This window comes from Oncorhynchus keta, chromosome 4 (assembly GCF_023373465.1).
Source record: "Oncorhynchus keta strain PuntledgeMale-10-30-2019 chromosome 4, Oket_V2, whole genome shotgun sequence".
NCBI classification, from domain to species: Eukaryota; Metazoa; Chordata; class Actinopteri; order Salmoniformes; family Salmonidae; genus Oncorhynchus; species Oncorhynchus keta.
This window is the reverse complement of record NC_068424.1, coordinates 22591321-22609440: the sequence shown is the minus strand read 5'-3', so window position 1 is coordinate 22609440 and position 18120 is coordinate 22591321. Positions and strand designations below refer to the sequence as shown.

The 18120-nt window shown below is 41.6% G+C and overlaps 3 protein-coding genes across 3 annotated transcripts in view; 2 read left to right on the top strand and 1 right to left on the bottom strand.

Annotated features, from left to right (window-relative positions):
• LOC118382724 (piezo-type mechanosensitive ion channel component 2-like) overlaps positions 1-6214 on the top strand; it is a 174297-nt gene extending 168083 nt beyond the window's left edge. Inside the window, exons 42-51 of the mRNA XM_052504202.1 lie at positions 821-1035; positions 1227-1385; positions 1594-1741; positions 2067-2255; positions 2449-2541; positions 2764-2933; positions 3554-3670; positions 4014-4093; positions 4244-4454; positions 4709-6214. Of these exons, the coding sequence (XP_052360162.1) occupies positions 821-1035; positions 1227-1385; positions 1594-1741; positions 2067-2255; positions 2449-2541; positions 2764-2933; positions 3554-3670; positions 4014-4093; positions 4244-4454; positions 4709-4964 (1638 nt within the window). The 3' untranslated portion in view covers positions 4965-6214. The remainder of the gene's footprint in view (positions 1-820; positions 1036-1226; positions 1386-1593; positions 1742-2066; positions 2256-2448; positions 2542-2763; positions 2934-3553; positions 3671-4013; positions 4094-4243; positions 4455-4708) is intronic.
• Positions 6215-6266: 52 nt separating this feature from the next.
• On the bottom strand, positions 6267-10655 carry LOC118371047 (gamma-soluble NSF attachment protein-like). Its single transcript, XM_035756359.2, has 12 exons — positions 10419-10655; positions 10005-10072; positions 9715-9799; positions 9598-9615; positions 9451-9481; positions 9113-9222; positions 8892-8958; positions 8633-8703; positions 8473-8551; positions 8258-8337; positions 7859-7988; positions 6267-7284 (listed from the first exon to the last, which is right to left on the bottom strand). Exons 1-12 carry the CDS (start codon positions 10469-10471, stop codon positions 7150-7152), a joined length of 927 nt encoding a protein of 308 aa, XP_035612252.1. The 5' UTR covers positions 10472-10655; the 3' UTR covers positions 6267-7149.
• A 333-nt stretch (positions 10656-10988) lies between these two features.
• On the top strand, positions 10989-17686 carry LOC118371065 (twisted gastrulation protein homolog 1-A-like). The gene is made up of 5 exons (XM_035756387.2): positions 10989-11458; positions 12101-12247; positions 13248-13347; positions 15869-16141; positions 17201-17686. The coding sequence occupies exons 2-5, from the start codon at positions 12128-12130 to the stop codon at positions 17380-17382; spliced, it is 675 nt and encodes a 224-aa protein (XP_035612280.1). The 5' UTR covers positions 10989-11458; positions 12101-12127; the 3' UTR covers positions 17383-17686.
• The last annotated feature ends 434 nt before the right edge of the window (positions 17687-18120 follow it).

Sequence of the window (18120 nt, the reverse complement as noted above, 5' to 3'; positions counted from 1 at the left end):
GGAGGAAACCTGGCACCATCCCTACAATGAAGCATGGTGGTGGCAGAATCATGCTGTGGGGATGTTTTTCAGCAACAGGGACTGAGATTAGTCAGGAATCCAGGCAAAGATGAACGGAGCAAAGTACAGAGAGATCCTTGATGAAAACCTGCTCTAGAGCGCTCAGGACCTCAGACTAGGGCCAACAGGACAACGACCCTAAGCACACGGCCAAGACAACGCAGGAGTGGCTTTTGGCCCAGCCAGAGCCCGGACGTATACCTGATCGAACATCTCTGGAGAGACCTGAAAATAGCTATACAGCAACGCTCCCCATCCAACCTGACAGAGCTTGAGAGGATCTACAGAGAATAATTGGAGAAACTCTGTAAAAACAGGTGTGTCATACTTGTAGCGTCGTACCCAAGAAGACTTGAGGCTGTAATCGCTGCCAGAGGTGCAACAACAAAGTACTGAGTAAAGGGTCTGAATACTTACATAAATGTAATATTTCAGGTTTTTATTTTTAATAAATTGATAACAACAATTTCTACAAACCTGTTTTTTGCTTTGTTATTATGGGGTATTGTGTGTAGATTGATGAGGAAAAACAACAATTTGATCCATTTTTGAATAAGGATGTAACCTAACAAAATTTGGAAAAGGTCAAGGGGTCTGAATACTTTCTACTATAAACTGTTCTTATTCATTGTGTTTGTGATTGAAACCAAGTGCAATGAATTGAAACTTTCCCTAAATGGCCAAGAACACATTTGAACTTGAAACATTGAAGAAAACAAAAACCTTCCAAATGAATAACATGACTTCCTGTCTCTCATAGAAACACTCTGCCGCAGCTGACATCACTTCCTCCCTGTCGGAGGACCAGGTTCCCGAGGCCTTCCTGGTGATGGTACTGATCCAGTTTGGCACCATGATCATCGACCGAGCCCTCTACCTCCGCAAGACTGTCATGGGAAAAGTCATCTTCCAGGTCATCCTGGTGTTCGGTATCCACTTCTGGATGTTCTTCATTCTGCCTGGAGTCACGGAAAGGTATGAATGTGGAGAGATAACATTAACATTTAGTCATTTAGTCATATAGTCATAACCAGCTCCCTCTTTCTTTTAAATACTGTATATTGCTTACTAAATGGTTGCTTCATTAGTAAGTAACGCATAATGGTGAATGTTTTCAAGGTACTTCAAAAGATTATCGTTAACATTGTTTCCATTTTAAACACCAGACGGTTCAGTAAGAACACAGTGGCCCAGCTGTGGTACTTTGTCAAGTGCATCTACTTTGGCCTGTCGGCCTATCAGATCCGCTGTGGCTACCCCACCCGTGTCCTGGGCAACTTTCTCACCAAGAGTTACAACTACCTCAACCTATTCCTCTTCCAAGGGTGAGTGCTCTGAAGACTAGTGTAACTACAATCACAAGACGACAGCATAATCAAGAATTTAATGAATTTATGAAAACGGTATGAGACAAACTTAATCAGTGATGGCACATGCTCCCAATACCTGCCTGCCATAAGCTGGTTCATAACCTATATTGACTGTTGGTCCTAACATTACCCTAACACTGTCCTAAATATTCCTGATTTCCAGGTTCCGCCTGGTCCCGTTCCTGACAGAGCTGCGAGCGGTGATGGACTGGGTGTGGACGGACACCACTCTCAGCTTGTCCAGCTGGATCTGTGTAGAGGACATCTACGCTCACATCTTTGTTCTCAAGTGCTGGAGGATGTCAGAGAAGGTGAGGGACCACGGCCCGCTGTGTTAGTTCTCTAGGACCTCCCTGTCCATCTCTGAATGAGGCTTAGAGGGGAAGAAGAGAGTATGTCAGAGAGGCTTTGTGGAAATGAATTGCAGCAGTTTTTTTCTTTTATTGTATTATTTTATGATGTGAAGCACTTTGTTACTTGCATTGAAAAGCACTATAAAAAATAAAGGCGCCAATTATTTAGGTTTGCCAAAAGTTAACAAATGTTCATAAAAACTGTAACTAAACTTGATCATTTATTTCCCTGAACAATTTGTTATTTTCAGAGGCTTAATCCTGTATGTGTGTTGTTTACCAGAGGTACCCCCAGCCTCGCGGGCAGAAGAAGAAGAAGGTGGTGAAGTATGGGATGGGAGGTTTGATCGTCATGCTGCTCATCTGCATCGTTTGGTTCCCCCTGCTTTTCATGTCGCTGGTAAAATCCGTGGCCGGCGTGGTCAACAAACCTCTGGACGTATCGGTCACCATCACCCTGGGAGGCTTTCAGGTATGAAAACTGTGTCAAAGGCAGGGTTTGGGGCAATTCCATTTATTTCTGTTTACCTAATGAATTGACTGAATTTAAATGGAATTGACACCCTGGTTGACAGTATCAGTTTTTTATTGCCATTTGTTAATTTTAGAATTTGACACATTACAATCTGATTTGAGTATCTTAATGTTGGTATCTCTTCCTTCAGCCCATCTTCACTATGAGTGCCCAGCAAAATCAACTGAAGGACATCAGCAAAGCAGATTTTTCAGACTTCATGAATTCGTACAACTACATTCCGGTAAGAAAACCACCAAAGCTTGCTTTCTGAATCTTCATTTTAGGCCAGATTTCTCAAGCTTTTCAAATATCTTTTGACGCTATAGGTTTGAAAACTATTACATTCTGGTTTGAATATATTACTGTGTATTACTATAATTAAGGCCTTTCTCCTCCCACTCACCAGGGACTTGCAAATGTAAGTATTGTGTGTTTTAATATTTCCATACTTCTATCCATGCAGTCAGCGATGCAGTTCCTGGAGGCATACACGTCAGAGGATGTGACTGTGGCGGAGCTGGAGGGCAGTTCCAATTCCTTGTGGACCATCAGCCCCCCCAGCAGGAAGAACCTTATGGATGTTCTCAGCAAGGAGGAATACTTCCCTGTCACCATGTCCTGGACCATCCAGAGGTAAGAGAACCAGGGCCCCTGTTCATTAGGCACCAAAAGGGAAGAAAACAGACTGAAACAGTCCAATAAGATAATCATTTTCATTAGCGTTGCAAAACGCTTTCAACTGTTTTCCGTTGCGTGCCCTGATGAACACTAACCTGGAGGAACCAATACTCGAATGCACACATGTATGGAAACATACTCACTTACTATCGGAGTGAGAACCAAACCTCTATTCAATCCGCATCATGGAAGTTCGACTTTACACAGTGAATTAAATTTATAGGCAATGTTTCCGCTTTAGCGGAGGCTGCGTTCACGATAAACGCTGCATATGTCGGCTCAAATGACCTTTTACATTTCTATCGGGGAATCTGTAACGCTTCAGCTTTACAGACTGAATAGAGCCACAACACTCACACACTTCTTAGAAACTCAAAGGTGTTTTGAACTGTAACTTGGTTAAATAACTTAGTAACTACAGTGTTGTGTAGGTCCACATAGATTACATAGTACTGACGTAAAATATCTGTTGAGATATCTGCCCATTTACGAGTGCACAAAAGAATGTGTGGTGTACTATTTTTGACTTGCAAAATATCTACTGTCTGTAATTGGGATTTTTCTCTCTTCAACAGGAATCTCAGTCTTGGAGCCAAAGCTGAAATTGCGACAGATAAACATGTAGCATACCTTGATATGACAACACGACAAGAGTTAGTAGATCTCCTGAATGGGACCAGAAACCAGGCTGTGTAAGTAGCCTATGCTAAGGGAAACAGACTACGACTTTTCAGGCTTAATTAAGCCTTCATAACCCCTTCATAAGGTATTTTATAGATGCTTGATAAATCATTCATAATTTAAGTGATGCTCCACAACTTTGTATAATTTGAGACAGCAGTTTTGAAAGTGGTTCTCACGAGCCAAAACGGGTCCCAGTTTGAATTGTGTACTACATCATCCATTTTTGTTTTTGTGTGCAAATTGTATGATATGTTACAAATCCAACTCGTACAATATGTTCTGTTTTGTTGAGATTAAGATCCCGGACTGCATCTTTAAATGTCCTGTCTCTTTCTCTCCCCTCCTCTCCAGGGTCATAGCACAAGTCTTCCCATGCTTCCTCCGAGCTCCCAGTGACTCCAATGCCAAACCTATAGAACAACTCCATAAAGGTAATGCACGAATCCTTAAACCTGGAATGACTTCATATGGATAGAAACATTTAGACATTTACATCGTCCTGAAATGAACACTTGTGTTTTGAACTGACGCATCGCCCTCTTATTGCCGTTGATGTATTGTTTATGATATCTCCATTTCAGACAACGGCTACAAGAACATCCTGCTCGACCTGGAGAGAACCCACAACAGCAGTGGTGAGATCCAGGAGTGGTGGATCGTAGACCAGCCATCGGCGGGACAGATCCAGATGAGGGGTGCGGCGGTGGGGAAGAAGAGAGAGGCAGGCCTCCAGCTTTACGTGTTCAGTGACAAAGTCAGCCCGCCCAGTCTGGGCTTCCTGGCAGGATACGGGTGAGTGGAGGATATCTGACGGTCTGACTTGGGTCATGTAACTCATGTTCAGTGAGACACACAATCATCATTTTGGATTGTTTATCAGGCAATACCAGCTCATTTCAAAATGTTGTGTTGTGCTTACTGGACACAACCCTGGTGTTGCTTTCTAAAAGGTTTCGTGGATTTATATTGCTTTATCACAAGTCATAAGCATGCATGTGCCTTTTTTAATGTATTATAACATGGCTTATTTTGTCTCTCACCGGCAGGATCATGGGCCTGTATGCATCGGTGGTGCTGGTCATCGGCAAGTTTGTGCGCGAGTTCTTCAGCGGCATCTCCCATTCCATCATGTTTGAGGAGCTGCCCGCCGTGGACCGCATCCTGAAGCTGTGTACCGACATCTTCCTGGTCAGAGAGACGGGCGAGCTGGAGCTGGAGGAAGACCTATATGCCAAGCTCATCTTTCTCTACCGTTCACCAGAGACTATGATCAAGTGGACCCGGGACCAAAAAACTAAATGACAGTGCCACCTAGTGGGGGGCAGAGACATGAAAAAAGCACAATCCAGCAGGAAGTAGCTAGCTCGCTATGCTCCCTGTACTTTGGTGGGATGGTATTAAGGGACCCTCTCCCTATCAAGCCTGCCATGAAAAACAATGACCTACACATGAAAGGTGACTTTGAAGAACAGCGGTGGCTGGTGGCACTTTAAATTAGGAGGACGCGCTCATAGTAATGGCTGGAACGGAATGAATTTAGTGGTATCAAACACCTGGTTTCTATGCGTTAGATATCATTCCATCCATTATTATGAGCTGTCCTCCCCTCACCAGCCTCCTCTGTAAGAAGCTGTTTATTGTTTGTACTCGTTTAGTACAACTCTGAAGAATTGCAGCCATCAGTCAGTGTGTTTGAGATGTCACAGACAGGCAGGGAGACAGACTGCAGCTGTCCTGCCTGCCTCCAGACGTCTGGCCTTTTTCCTATTGGGAAACATGAACAAAGGGTTGTGCAATATACTGATAGCTGGCTGTAAACTTGAACCGACATGTTTTCTTGAGCTAACACGGGAGAAGGGAAAAGAGAAGAGAAGCGGGCAGCGACTGAGAGACACTTGACACTTTGATTTTCCAAGATATTTCCCTTTACAATAGCCTACCTGGAAGTGCTTTGGCTTTTCCAGCAAGACAACACACTGGGCACACACTGGTTTAATCAACGTTGTTTCCATGTAATTTCAATGAAATTACGTTGAACCAACGTGCAATAGACGTTGAATAGACGTCTGCGCGCAGTGGGAAGTTACAATAATTTGTTGCCGTTCGTTTTGTTTCTAGAGTAATCAAGGGAGCTGTGGCAGACATCGTTCTCAGGAAATGTGGATCATCTCACCAGAAAGGGATTACGTTTTTGGTTGTTTGAACCTGTAGTACATCTAGGAAAGAGAAACAATAAAGGGGAAGATGCGATGTGATGAACACTGTATAGAGATTAGAATTATATTTCTATATTATGGAGCATGTCCATCTTGATGGCGCCCCTATAAAGACCTAAGAATTGAGGGCCTAAATACAGATACTGTCGTTGACGTGTGTAACCTGTGTCGGTTATATTTGATTGCTTGAAAAACCCTTGTTTTTGACATTACAAGTTAGTGTTATTTTAAATGTACAAGTTCATATATTCAACCAAAATGTGATCAAGGCCATCAAATCTATGCATTGGAAAATGCAGCACCATGTGTAAGTGAATAGATTGTTTTCATGTGTAAGGAATCTAGTTTGTGACGTTATCGAGGTTCAGTGACTTGAATGTAACAAATGTTTGAAAGCTGACCTGCTGCCATTTTATTCCATTCCATGACTTGATTCAGTAAAAACACTTGAGGGCATGCCACAAACATCAAGCCTGCATACTCCACAAGACTTGACACACATTTTAAGATTAGTTGTAAACACAAATCATCATCTAGCTTTCAGTCAGTTCCAAAGTACAGGCATAACATATAATACAAATGGAAAGGCATTCTGAAATCTAGAAGAAACTAAAGTACAATAATATATCAATTACCCAAATATATTATTTTCTAAACATAAATTTGATTCATTATAAGTGCCTTCACAGACAGTTAGTAACTGAAATGGCTGCTTTCAACACTTCATACTGTACAAATTCAGAAATCATTTCATCCACCCCTTTACGCATCAATCATTGAAGCACAGAGTTTGATATTGTAAGGTGAACGTGCAAATCATTATTTTCACACTGAGTATCTTGTTGCATACTGTTGTAGATTGAATGAGAAAACACCTTGATGATCCTTTGAGGCAAATACAACAAATACATTACCAAACCTAGATCAACATTCAAAATCAAATGTTTTATATCACTTCAAATGTAGCAAAATATACATTATTTTACAATCGCAGTAAACCCCAAAAGGGACAAATAATACATCTTTAAGTAGTGTTTGATTATTTTCCAGTGATATTATATTACCATGCTTATGTTATTGTTATGAGCATAACTCATTGTTATGCTTGATGGTTAGAGTGCCTACAGTTGTACATCTGGCGATGGGAGGCAAGGCAAAGTTCACGACCCCCTGGCATGCTGAGAATGGGAGGGGTGTGGAAGATTCCGACACCCATCCTTAACAGGTAACTGGAAGTGCTCTGGTCCAGACAGGAAGTCCAGGTTCTGTGGCTAACATAGCCCACCAGCGTACTCATCCTCATCAGCCTCCCCTGCCTCCGCTCCTTCCCCAGCATCGGCAGCTGAAGCAGGAGCCTTCTTCTTACCCCCCCCTGGAACCCTCAGGCTGATGGACAACTTTGCATACTGCAAGACAATTGGCACTGGGGTCAGGTTATGGCAAGTTGTCTCTACAGTATTTGTTTCTCAGAAGTGTTTCCTAAACCTCTCATTGAGTACCCAAAGCCAGTTCCATGTTTTTGATATCTTCCTAAACTAGCACAGCAGATTCAACTAATGAACTAATCAGAAAACCCTTGGTTAGTTTGAGTCAGGTGTGTGTGTCTTTTTGGAATTGATCAGGAGAGGATTAAGAAATAGCTCTAAAGAAATGTAAAATATAATAAATCGTACAAAACAACAAGAAAGCAGGGTCTAGATGGGTGACGCAGGTAAGCAAGCAGTTGGACTGCTATTGTTTCTATTAATACATTACTTTGCATTATTCAGGCTAGCCTGGAAATGCATCTATGGGGTGGCTAGGAGAAAGGTTTCATAAGGAAAAGACAGCTCATGATTCCATACCTTTTAAAGACCTTAAATGTGATCAAAGGAGACAACAGAACACAATTGAGAGAAGTAGATACTCAAATGATGTGATGACATGCTTTGAAGTGAATGATGGTTACATACAGTATAAGCCACAAGGCAGAACACTCACATCATTGTCCATGTACTTGAATAAGGGCGAGTTACAGACGCAGTGCACTTGGTCCTCATCCTGCTCGTCGTAGCCCTGCAGGAGCTGCTCCAAGGCAACACAGTCCTCACTCCCACTGAAGCCTGGCAGACTAGGGTCAAAGGTTAGAATGGTCAAGCATAGGGTTGCAATATTCCAGTAACTTTCCCAAAATTCCCAGGTTTTCCAGAAATCTTTCTAGAAATCCCAGGTGGAGTATTCACAGATTCCGTGCTTATTACCTCCTGACTCCAGGAATATTTCAACCCGGGATTTCTAGAATTTGGGGTAAGTTACCAGAATTATGAATCCCTAGTCAAACATAACAAAATTCATAACCTTCATATTTACCTTTTAGTTAGACAAATGTAAAGTCAGTACCTGTAACTCTCTCGAACACATTTATCTGCTGCTACGAAGTCATTTCTGTGAAGGTGGACTAGCACTTGGGCAATTGTTTTCTAAAGAAGAAAATACACAGGCAACCATTTGGTTTTAATCTTCACAACAGGGGTAATAATAACAGAGTCTGCTCAGTTTTGAACACAGTCAATTGTCTTTATCAGGCTAAATAAGTGAAAGATCCTTAAACACACCTTAAAACACGTTGGGTAATTCTCTATTTCTTTATACATGTTCTTTTCCTTCTGAATCGACACTGCTGCTTCATCAAGCCTGACGGGCCAAAAACAACAGTTAACTGGAAGGGAATGAGTAGGAAAGGTAGAACAATCTGGAAAGCAGGTGAGAATTTACTTGTGCTGCCTGACGAGAAGTCTTGATGCTTTCCCCAGCATCTCTACAGCTTGACGTAGACGGTCTTCATTCTGCAGAAATATACATTCATCATATCAAGAATATTTTGATTGATTTGGTCACTTTTCATCACATTAATATATAGCCAATATCAATGAAATAAGACTGAGATTCCTGCAGATGTGACCCTGAACTGAGGCTGTGGCTGGGAAGCAACTCAATGATTGGTGTTCTCTAGAATCAAAAATTCAAGTCGTACCTCAAACACTGATGCAGCTTTCTGGTACAGATCCACTGCTTTTGCTAGATCCTGTGATTCGATTAGCCTGGAAAAAAGAAAAGTGCAACTTTAACTGAAGTAGCCTAAGCATCAAAACGAGGAATAACAACGAGCATCATCAACAGTGACATGCCAATGTTGACAGGGAATTCATTTTGAGAGACCGTCTAAGACGATCAATATTGGCAACCGGTACGTACTTTCCAGCTCTGTCGAGGGCCAAGGCTGCAGTGTCTGGTGTGCCATTCTCTACATACATCATGCTTGCTCTCTCAATATACTGGATAGCCTCTGGTATCCTCTGCATGTCCTGGAGAGAAAAAAACATGTCTGTCAATGATTAGCGTTAGTAGCTAGTTAATATTAAAACCGTAGTCATGTCATGTGTCAAAAGCATCTGGCTAAAAACAAAGCCTTTCATCCAGAAGGGGGCAACAAAAACGTAAAAACTATGGCATAAACACAACAGTAAATTTCCCCTGACCTCTGATAACAAGTATATATGATTAACAATAATGTTTAGCACATTAAAACTAACCTTGAGCATCATACCAGCTGCCTCAAGTGCTCTGTAACAGAAAGATCTCCTTAGCAACATTAAATACAACCAGACGTAGACAAATCAGTGTCATTCTGGTTCTATTAATATCATTACATAAGATAGGCCTAGATCTTTTATACTCACTTGGCTGCATGGAAAAGTCTGTACATTGAGTTGAGTTAAAGAAAACAATGACCTTGTTCAAAACTAACCTGCAAAACCATTTATAAGCCTCCCTCCCCATTGGCAGTGAAAGGATACGTTTTGTTGTTGGTATGTGCCTCTGCCTCTTGCAGGTACGCCTCCTTCGCTTCTTCAAGCATCTTGGCATTTTTAAAGGCAACAGCTGGGCGAGAAGGGAATGCTTCATTATGCATTTATAATAAGACAAATCACAAGACAACTTGAGCAACACTTCTGCAATATAGCCTAATATTACTGACAGTGTGCTATTGCCCAACTAGACTATCAAATGTTGTTGTTGTAGTAGGGGACATACATTCAGGTCCAAATTGTTGCTACAGAATGTATGAACCTTTGGGATACAATACCTGCTTTTGAGTACTCTGATGCTGCACTGTCATAGTCAGGCTTCCATTTCATGAAGCTAGTCTTTAAACTGTGGGAAAAATGAATCATATTCAGTGACAAACATTACAGAAGCATTGCCTCTGAAAAAAGTTACAATTACATGGATTTGCCATAGGATGTAATACAGGTATGGACGCCCTAGTATTGATGAAGTGATACCGACAGGCTTAACTGCAGTGCAGCTCAGCTGGCTTCCTATCTAGAATGGCAAGCTAGCTTGTTAAATTGAAAATACCATTCCTATGCTTTTGTTTTATACATAGGTACTTTACAATACACGATTACCAATACTATGATAGTGGCTGACTACCTACTGTAATAGCTCAAACGCAATCTAGCTAGCTAACGTCATCTAGTTAGCGAGATTTCCTTACTATTTTTCAGCCTTGGCAATGTGGTCGTGCGCCTCGTTGATTTTCGCAGCCATCTGGTCCAGTGGCAGCTCTGCTGTGTAGTCTACTAATAATGTAATGAAACAATTCTTAATATTTAAGTTCTCATTGGCTAAACTGTAGTGAGATGTTGCCGTTACTGGTTTCAGGAGACCTTTCCTTCATCAGTGTGTTGACTACGGAAGCTCGTGAGTTGCCTTTTATTTTTCTACTCATATACTGCGACAACGTTAGGATGTTGCACCTACTGGGCAATAATGTAATAGTTCGTTTTTTTCCTCAATTGAACGCCCTTCCTAATTCAGAAAACTAGTCTTCTTTCATCAATTCAATTTAAGGGGCTTTATTGGCATGGGATACATATGTTAACATCGCCAAAGCAAGTGAGGTAGATAATATACAAAAGTGAAATAAACAATAAAATGAATCTCTATTTGCAATGCATTATGAAATCTCCAGTTATTCATTTATATAGCCTACAAAATATTTAATATAATTCCTCTATTATTACATGTATTTTATAAAGCCTTTTTACACTAGCAGTTGCAAAGTGCTTTACAGATACCCAGCCCAGAACAAGCCACGCAGAGGAAGAAGCAGTGGCCAGGAAAAAACTCCCGAGAAGGAACCTAGGAAGAAATCTAGAAAGCAACTAGGCTCAGAGTGGTGTCTAGGCCTCATCTTGCTATTATTATCAGTGAACAAAATTGTTGCTACTATTTTCTATGTGATAAGCTAAAAAAAAATCGTATAGCCCAGTCGAATATATCACTGCCAAACCTATAGACATGGCCTATCACATGATACCAATTGACAGTGTTCTTGGCTCGGGTTCACCTGAGCAGGGCTCCTGTGTCTGAAATGGTAGCTGTATCTTTAAGGCGCTTGCCTACCCCTGTCTGCTTTGTGTAGCGAGTGTGGAGAGTCACGCCATCAGAACATGCTTTAATTCTGAAAGGTAGAAGTGGAAAAGGGGTTCAGAAACGTTCACCTCTGGAGCAACAATCGACTAGTTGGGCAAGGTGAGTTTGATTACTACTTTTATTATATTGTTAATCGGTGTGCGTTTTTGACCAAGACAAAAACGGCATCCTTTCTTCCTAGTTGGTTGATGTTGAGAAAAGGTGTTTATAGCTCTGGATATGCCTCTCCAAAACACGAGGTTTGTTCAGAAACGGCGCCTGAAAAGTGTCAGACTTTTCATACAATTTATCCAAACTAAGTGTTTAATTTTAGGATAAAATGTAACTTTCCTTCCTTATGTAACCCTGAGGTCTTCAAGAGGGTTGCACTACTTGCATGATCAACATGCTATTATTGAATTAGATTACCGTAATAGCTATACAACGTTTAAATGTAATCGGAGTTTAAGATTAAATGCGCAGCAACCTTTGTAATTTAGTTGCCAGCAAGCGGGAAACCAATGTTTGCATTGCAGTGGGTCTGACGACTTGGGGATTTGTGTAGAAAGGGAATAATGCCCCTTTAAAGCAAACGGGCAATTTACCATAACAATTTAATCAAAGGGATGGTTCCTTGACACGATTTTTCCTGCGTTTTATTAGTATGTTTGTTGAGTCCCGATGACGTCTAGGTATTTTGTTGATGTTGAATAAGGGGTACATTCCAAATTCTTGTCTGACTCTTTGTTTTTGTCGGTGCAGGATACCGTTGTTTCGTGCGTGTCGGAAATGAAGTCCACTCAATTTTTACTATCCACTGCACTTATTTTCCTTCTATCTGGACTTTCCATGATTACCGCTTGCAACAAGGCTCTCTGTGCCAGTGATGTCAGCAAGTGCCTCATTCAGGTAAGAAGGCTAAGATTCTTAGTGCGTTTTTTAAAAGGCATTCGGTTTAGGTAAACTTTTCTCACTAATACCATTTTTCTGTTACAAAATCACTTTGAGAGAACTCTATGGAATTTCTATAAGGAATCTCTCATGTCTTTTCAGAATAAATTGCCACTGCCATGGTGTTATGCCAAAATTGTATATTGTAGGACTTGATGCACCTCCCAATATGCATTTCCACAGTGTGTATGTCATTTGACATTAACCTAAAATCTCTACATTCTCTCTATACTGGAAACATGCATACAACTATAACAGTACCTGTACACTAAATGAACACTCAACGAACAAAGCGGAGATACTAAAAATGTACTCGATATTGGCTTGGCTTACAATCAGGCGCATGTTGTACATTTCCAGCCACACAGTGTCTTCAAAGGATGCAGCCTAGTCTACCTTGGCTGTACATGCGATGGCCAATGGAGATTGATATCTGTATACCTTCCGTGGTTGCTGTTGCAGCCACAACCACACTTCACTGTGTGCTTAGTTAGCTCCATCCCTGTGCACATCTGGAATTTGACCTCTGCTCTCCCTTTGAACTGCCCTCCCAGCCGCACTGGAGGAGTCACAGAACAGGCAGCTTAAGGTCGGCCCACTCCTCAAACATACGCAGTTACACACACCCGCCCGTAGTGATTTCTAACAGGATATGTATGGCTTATTTTCTTGTTTGAGTCAACCATGACGTGCTCAATACACAAAAATAATGTTATATTGTTTTGGCGCTCATGTAACAACTAAAGCCAGACTGAGACTACTTTATTGAAAGAATGTTTGCACAACATGATAGAAGGCTTAAATGCATACAAGAGTTGTGCAAATGTGTGCCACCTTCACTGTCTATTGCTGAATTTCTCTCTTACTTGTGAGTTATGCACTTATGTACATCAGTCCTGCCACATACATAAAATGTGACTAATGTTATAATATACATTGTGTGTTTTGTGATGTACAGGAGCTGTGTCAGTGCAGGCCCTCTGATGGGAACTGCTCATGCTGTAAGGAGTGTATGCTCTGTCTGGGCACACTGTGGGAGGAGTGCTGCGACTGTGTGGGTAGGTGCCAGAGTTGTGCAGTTGTGGCCAAAAGTTGAGAATGACACAAATATTAATTTTCAAAGTCTGCTGCCTCAGTTTGTATGATGGCAATTTGCATATACTCCAGAATGTTATGAAGAGTGATCAGATGAATTGCAAAGTCCCTCTTTGTCATACAAATGAACTTAATCCCCAAAAAAACATTTCCACTGCATTTCAGCCCTGCCATAAAAGGACCAGCTGACATCATGTCAGTGATTCTCTCGTTAACACAGGTGTGAGTGTTGACGAGGACAAGGCTGGAGATCACTCTGTCATGCTGATTGAGTTCAAATGGCAGACTGGAAGCTTCAAAGGGAGGTGCTTGGAATCATTGTTCTTCCTCTGTCAACCATGGTTACCTGCAAGGAAACACGTGCCGTCATCATTGCTTTGCACAGAAAGGTCTTCACAGGCAAGGATATTGCTGCCTATAAGATTACAACTAAATCAACCATTTATTGGATCATCAAGAACTTCACGGAGAGCGGTTCAATTGTTGTGATGAAGGCTTCAGGGCGCCCAAGAAAGTCCAGCAAATGCCAGGACCGTCTTGTAAAGTTGATTCAGCTACGGGATCGGGGCACCACCAGTACAGAGCTTGCTCAGGAATGGCAGCAGGCAGGTGTGAGTGCATCTGCACGCACAATGAGGCAAAGACTTTTGGAGGATGGCCTGGTGTCAAGAAGGGCAGCAAAGAAGCCACTTCTCTTCAGGAAAAACATCAGGGACAGACTGATATTCTGCCAAAAGTACAGGGATTGGAATGCTGAGGACTGGGGTAAAGTCATTTTCTCTGAATCCCCTTTCCGATTGTTTTGGGCATCTGGAAAAAAGCTTGTCCGGAGAAGACAATGTGAGCGCTACCATCAGCCCTTTGTCATACCAACAGTAAAGCATCCTGAGACCATTCAAGTGTGGGGTTGCTTCTCAGCCAAGGGAGTGGGCTCACTCACAATATTGCCTAAGAACACAGCCATGAATAAAGAATGGCACCAACACATCCTCAGAGAGCAACTTCTCCCAACCATCCAGGAACAGTTTGGTGCCGTACAATGCCTTTTCCAGCATGATGGAGCACCTTGCCATAAGGCAAAAAAGATAAGTGGCTCGGGGAACAAAACATCAATATTTTGGGTCCATGGCCAGGAACCTCCCAGACCTTAATCCCATTGAGAACTTGTGGTCAAATCCTCAGAGGTGGGTGGACAGACAAAAACCCACACATTCTGACAAACTCCAAGCATTGATTATGCAAGAATGGGCTGCCATCAGTCAGGATGTGGCTCAGAAGTTAATTGACAGCATGCCAGGGCAGATTGCAGAGATCTTGAGGGAAAAAAAGGGTCAACCCTGCAAATATTTACTCTTTGCATCAACTTCATGTAATTGTCAATAAAAGCCTTTGACACTTATGAAATGCTTGTCATTATACTTCAGTATTCCGTAGTAACATCTGACAAAAATATCTAAAGACACTGAAGCAGCAAACTTTGGAATTTAATATTTCCATTCTTAACTTTTGGCCACGACTGTAGAATTGAGTCACAGGATTTGGACTCGAGTCTGGCTCTTCACAAATTTGAGACTCGAGATGATAGAAAATAAAAACTTGAGACTTAACTTGGATCTTCGACTTGACTCATGACTTTAGATTGTCTGGCCAGGTTTTGTCACTCATTTTGTGGCACAGAGACTCCGTGGATTACACTCCACGCAGCCAGAGTAGCCGCAGGCATCACGCTTTCAAAACAAAAGTTAGAAAGGAATGCCATATACAGCTCCCAAAATATACAGCTCCCAAAATTGTTTGGGGATCAAGCATATAAACTGTTTGCTTTGCCATCGCACCAGCAATGGGGCATCAAGCAACAATTACTAGCATAGGTCTTTTGTTAAGTCAAAATAGCTTGATATTGATCTTATGAAGCTTGCATTTGGAATGAGTTAAAATGTATTATTACATAATCAAAATGTGTTGTAGACAAAATAATGAAAAGGGCTGTCTGCTAGCCTCAATAAATAGACAAAGATTTGTAGTTGATTGATGTCATTGCATGTCTTGATTTTTTTTAATTTTTTTTACTTGAAATAACTTGGCTCAGCTCAACTTGCTCTTAAAATGCACGACTTGGAATTGACTCTAAACTCTGCCAGTTCTACTTAGGACTTGAAACTTTGACCATTTTGCTTGAGACTTGCTAGTGACTTGGTCCCACGTACTAGGTGCACATTTGAAAAGGGCAAACTACAACCAGGGTCAGAATGGATTAATGAGGATGGGTATTTGGTTTTTGCATCATATTGAGCTCCTCCAAATCCTTCCTTCCATTATTCACTGATTGTTCAATGTAGTGCACCCATCCTATTTTACAAGTGTAGTGCAGTGAATGGTGAGTATCATATGAAAAAAGTGGTTTATTGATGATCAGTAATTTATTGTAAAAGTATTTGATTTATTTACCAATTATCAACTTGTTCCCTGCATCCCATCACACAGGGATGTGTAACCCCAGGAACTACAGCGATACTCCGGCTACCTCCAAGAGCACGGTGGAGGAACTCTACCGACCCATCCCCTCACTGTTCCGTGCCCTCACCGAGGGCGAAGCACCTATCAACATGATGGTAGTATCCTTCCCCGTGGCTGAGGAACTATCTTACCATGAGAACCTGGTGTCTTTCCTGGAAACTCTGGAGGACCAGCACCAAAATGTCTCTCTGACCGGGAACAGTATCCACACCAGCTACGATAACACCCAAAGTACTGAAGGTAGGGAGGGATGAGCGGGTTGAATTTTGGGGACAATCATAGCTGTTGGGTATTCCATAATAAGAGAATAAACAGAGCGGGGCACATCATAGTCTTACAAAGATACCTTTTATCCAAGTTTTAGTTCATCAGAAGACTCTGAAGATTCTACGATAGTTTAGCATTTGTAGCAAAAATATCATTCAAGTCATGGGACCGATCTTGTCATTTTTCACACATCGTGTCTATAAATTTCTATTGTGAAGCTCAGCAAGGTCACATAGGTAACATGATGCTCACAGGTTATGACTGTATGAACTACACATTGAAACATCCAGTCCAAAGAGGGAGGTTTAAATAAAATACTTACTAGTCGCCAAAGTCGGTTTGCTGCCGAGTTAAATAAAATATTCCGGCAGATTGGGCAACCCCGTAAGTGCTAAAGATATGAACTTTGGTCCATCCCACTATTTTAGGGAAACCCCAAGAGCCAATGAATATCTCAAATCCCCGACAGTCTATTTTAGGAGAGGGAGAGCTATAATGAAGTCATCGCTAAAGCTGCTTTGATCCGAGCTCGGTGGCTAGACCCCTCCATTAAAACATATGCAAGCTCGGTGGCTTGACCCCTCCATTAAAACATATGCAATCTCGGGCTATCTTTTGATGGGTTTAGTGGGCTGCTAGCCCTGCAAATTGAGTAGATTGCTGCTGGCCTTGTGGACTTTCATGTGCATCCACTCCATTTGTCTTCTACTCAGCAACTGGTCCTAGTGATTTGTGTGTGTGTGAGGCCACTTGACAGTTCATGTAGGTTTAGTATTCTGATCATATTTCTGAGCAGGGAATTCCGAACGAGTCATGCGGCTATGCATACATTTTTAAATATGTCCAGTGTTTCCGGATTCCCTTTTTCCCGGGGGACCGAGACAGAGTTTGGGAAACCCTGCTTTAGAGTACCTTTGTGAAGTGAAGACTAAGCATGTTTTCCGTAGACTTTTCAAATGGATAGTGGTAATATTTCCCTGTTGTATTCCTTGGCATTCAAAGGCTTATTTCTCCATGTCTTCCCCTCCACAGATAACATGTGCACTGTGGTGTACTTTGACGACTGCGTGTCCATCCGCCAGTGCAAGCAATACTGCGAGTCCATGGGGGGCTCCAAATACCGCTGGTTCCACAATGCCTGCTGTGAGTGTATCGGCCCAGAGTGCCTCGACTACGGCAGCAAAACTGTCAAGTGTATGAACTGCCTGTTCTGATTGAAGCCAATAGGACTGGCGACATTAGGGTACTGTGTTCAAACTGCCACAAGGGGGCACTATCTGGAGTAGCAGATGGTGAAGGTCAACTGAGGAATATGACTTTCATAATGCTTCAGTATTTTTATGTATTATGAATTATTTTTGCTCATTTTTATATTGTATAGGTTCTTTAGCAAATTAGAAATATATCGTTTTGAATTTTTTTCTAGTTAAGAGGAGAGGTCCATGTTTTAAAATGTGTAATGCAATGGCATTTTATTTTTGATGTCATGGAAAATCAGAGTAAATGCTATTTGTTTAATTGTTTTATCACGTGTTATTTTAGGAAACAACGTCCATATTCAATCAAACTAATAGCCAGCCGTTCACATGTTGGATTTTATATGTGCAGTTAAAATGATTTGTTTCATACTGTAAACATTATTTTAACTCAAATAATTTAAGTTAAGTTCGGCCAGACATATAGGACATGTTTGGTACAGATGGGTTAAGTTCAGCTGGCCAGACAGATAGGATAAGCATGGTTTGTACGGTGATGGAATTTAGTGTTTTCCAGGCCTGGAAAAGTTAGGACAAGTTTGGCCAGATATGATCATTACAGAAATAAGTTTGGCCGGCTAGATAGGATAAGTTTGGCCAGATGAAACTAGTTCAGCTGGCTGGCCCGATAGGACAAGTCATCAAGACAGATGGGATATATGTTCAGCTGGCTGGACAGATAACCCATCTGGCAGA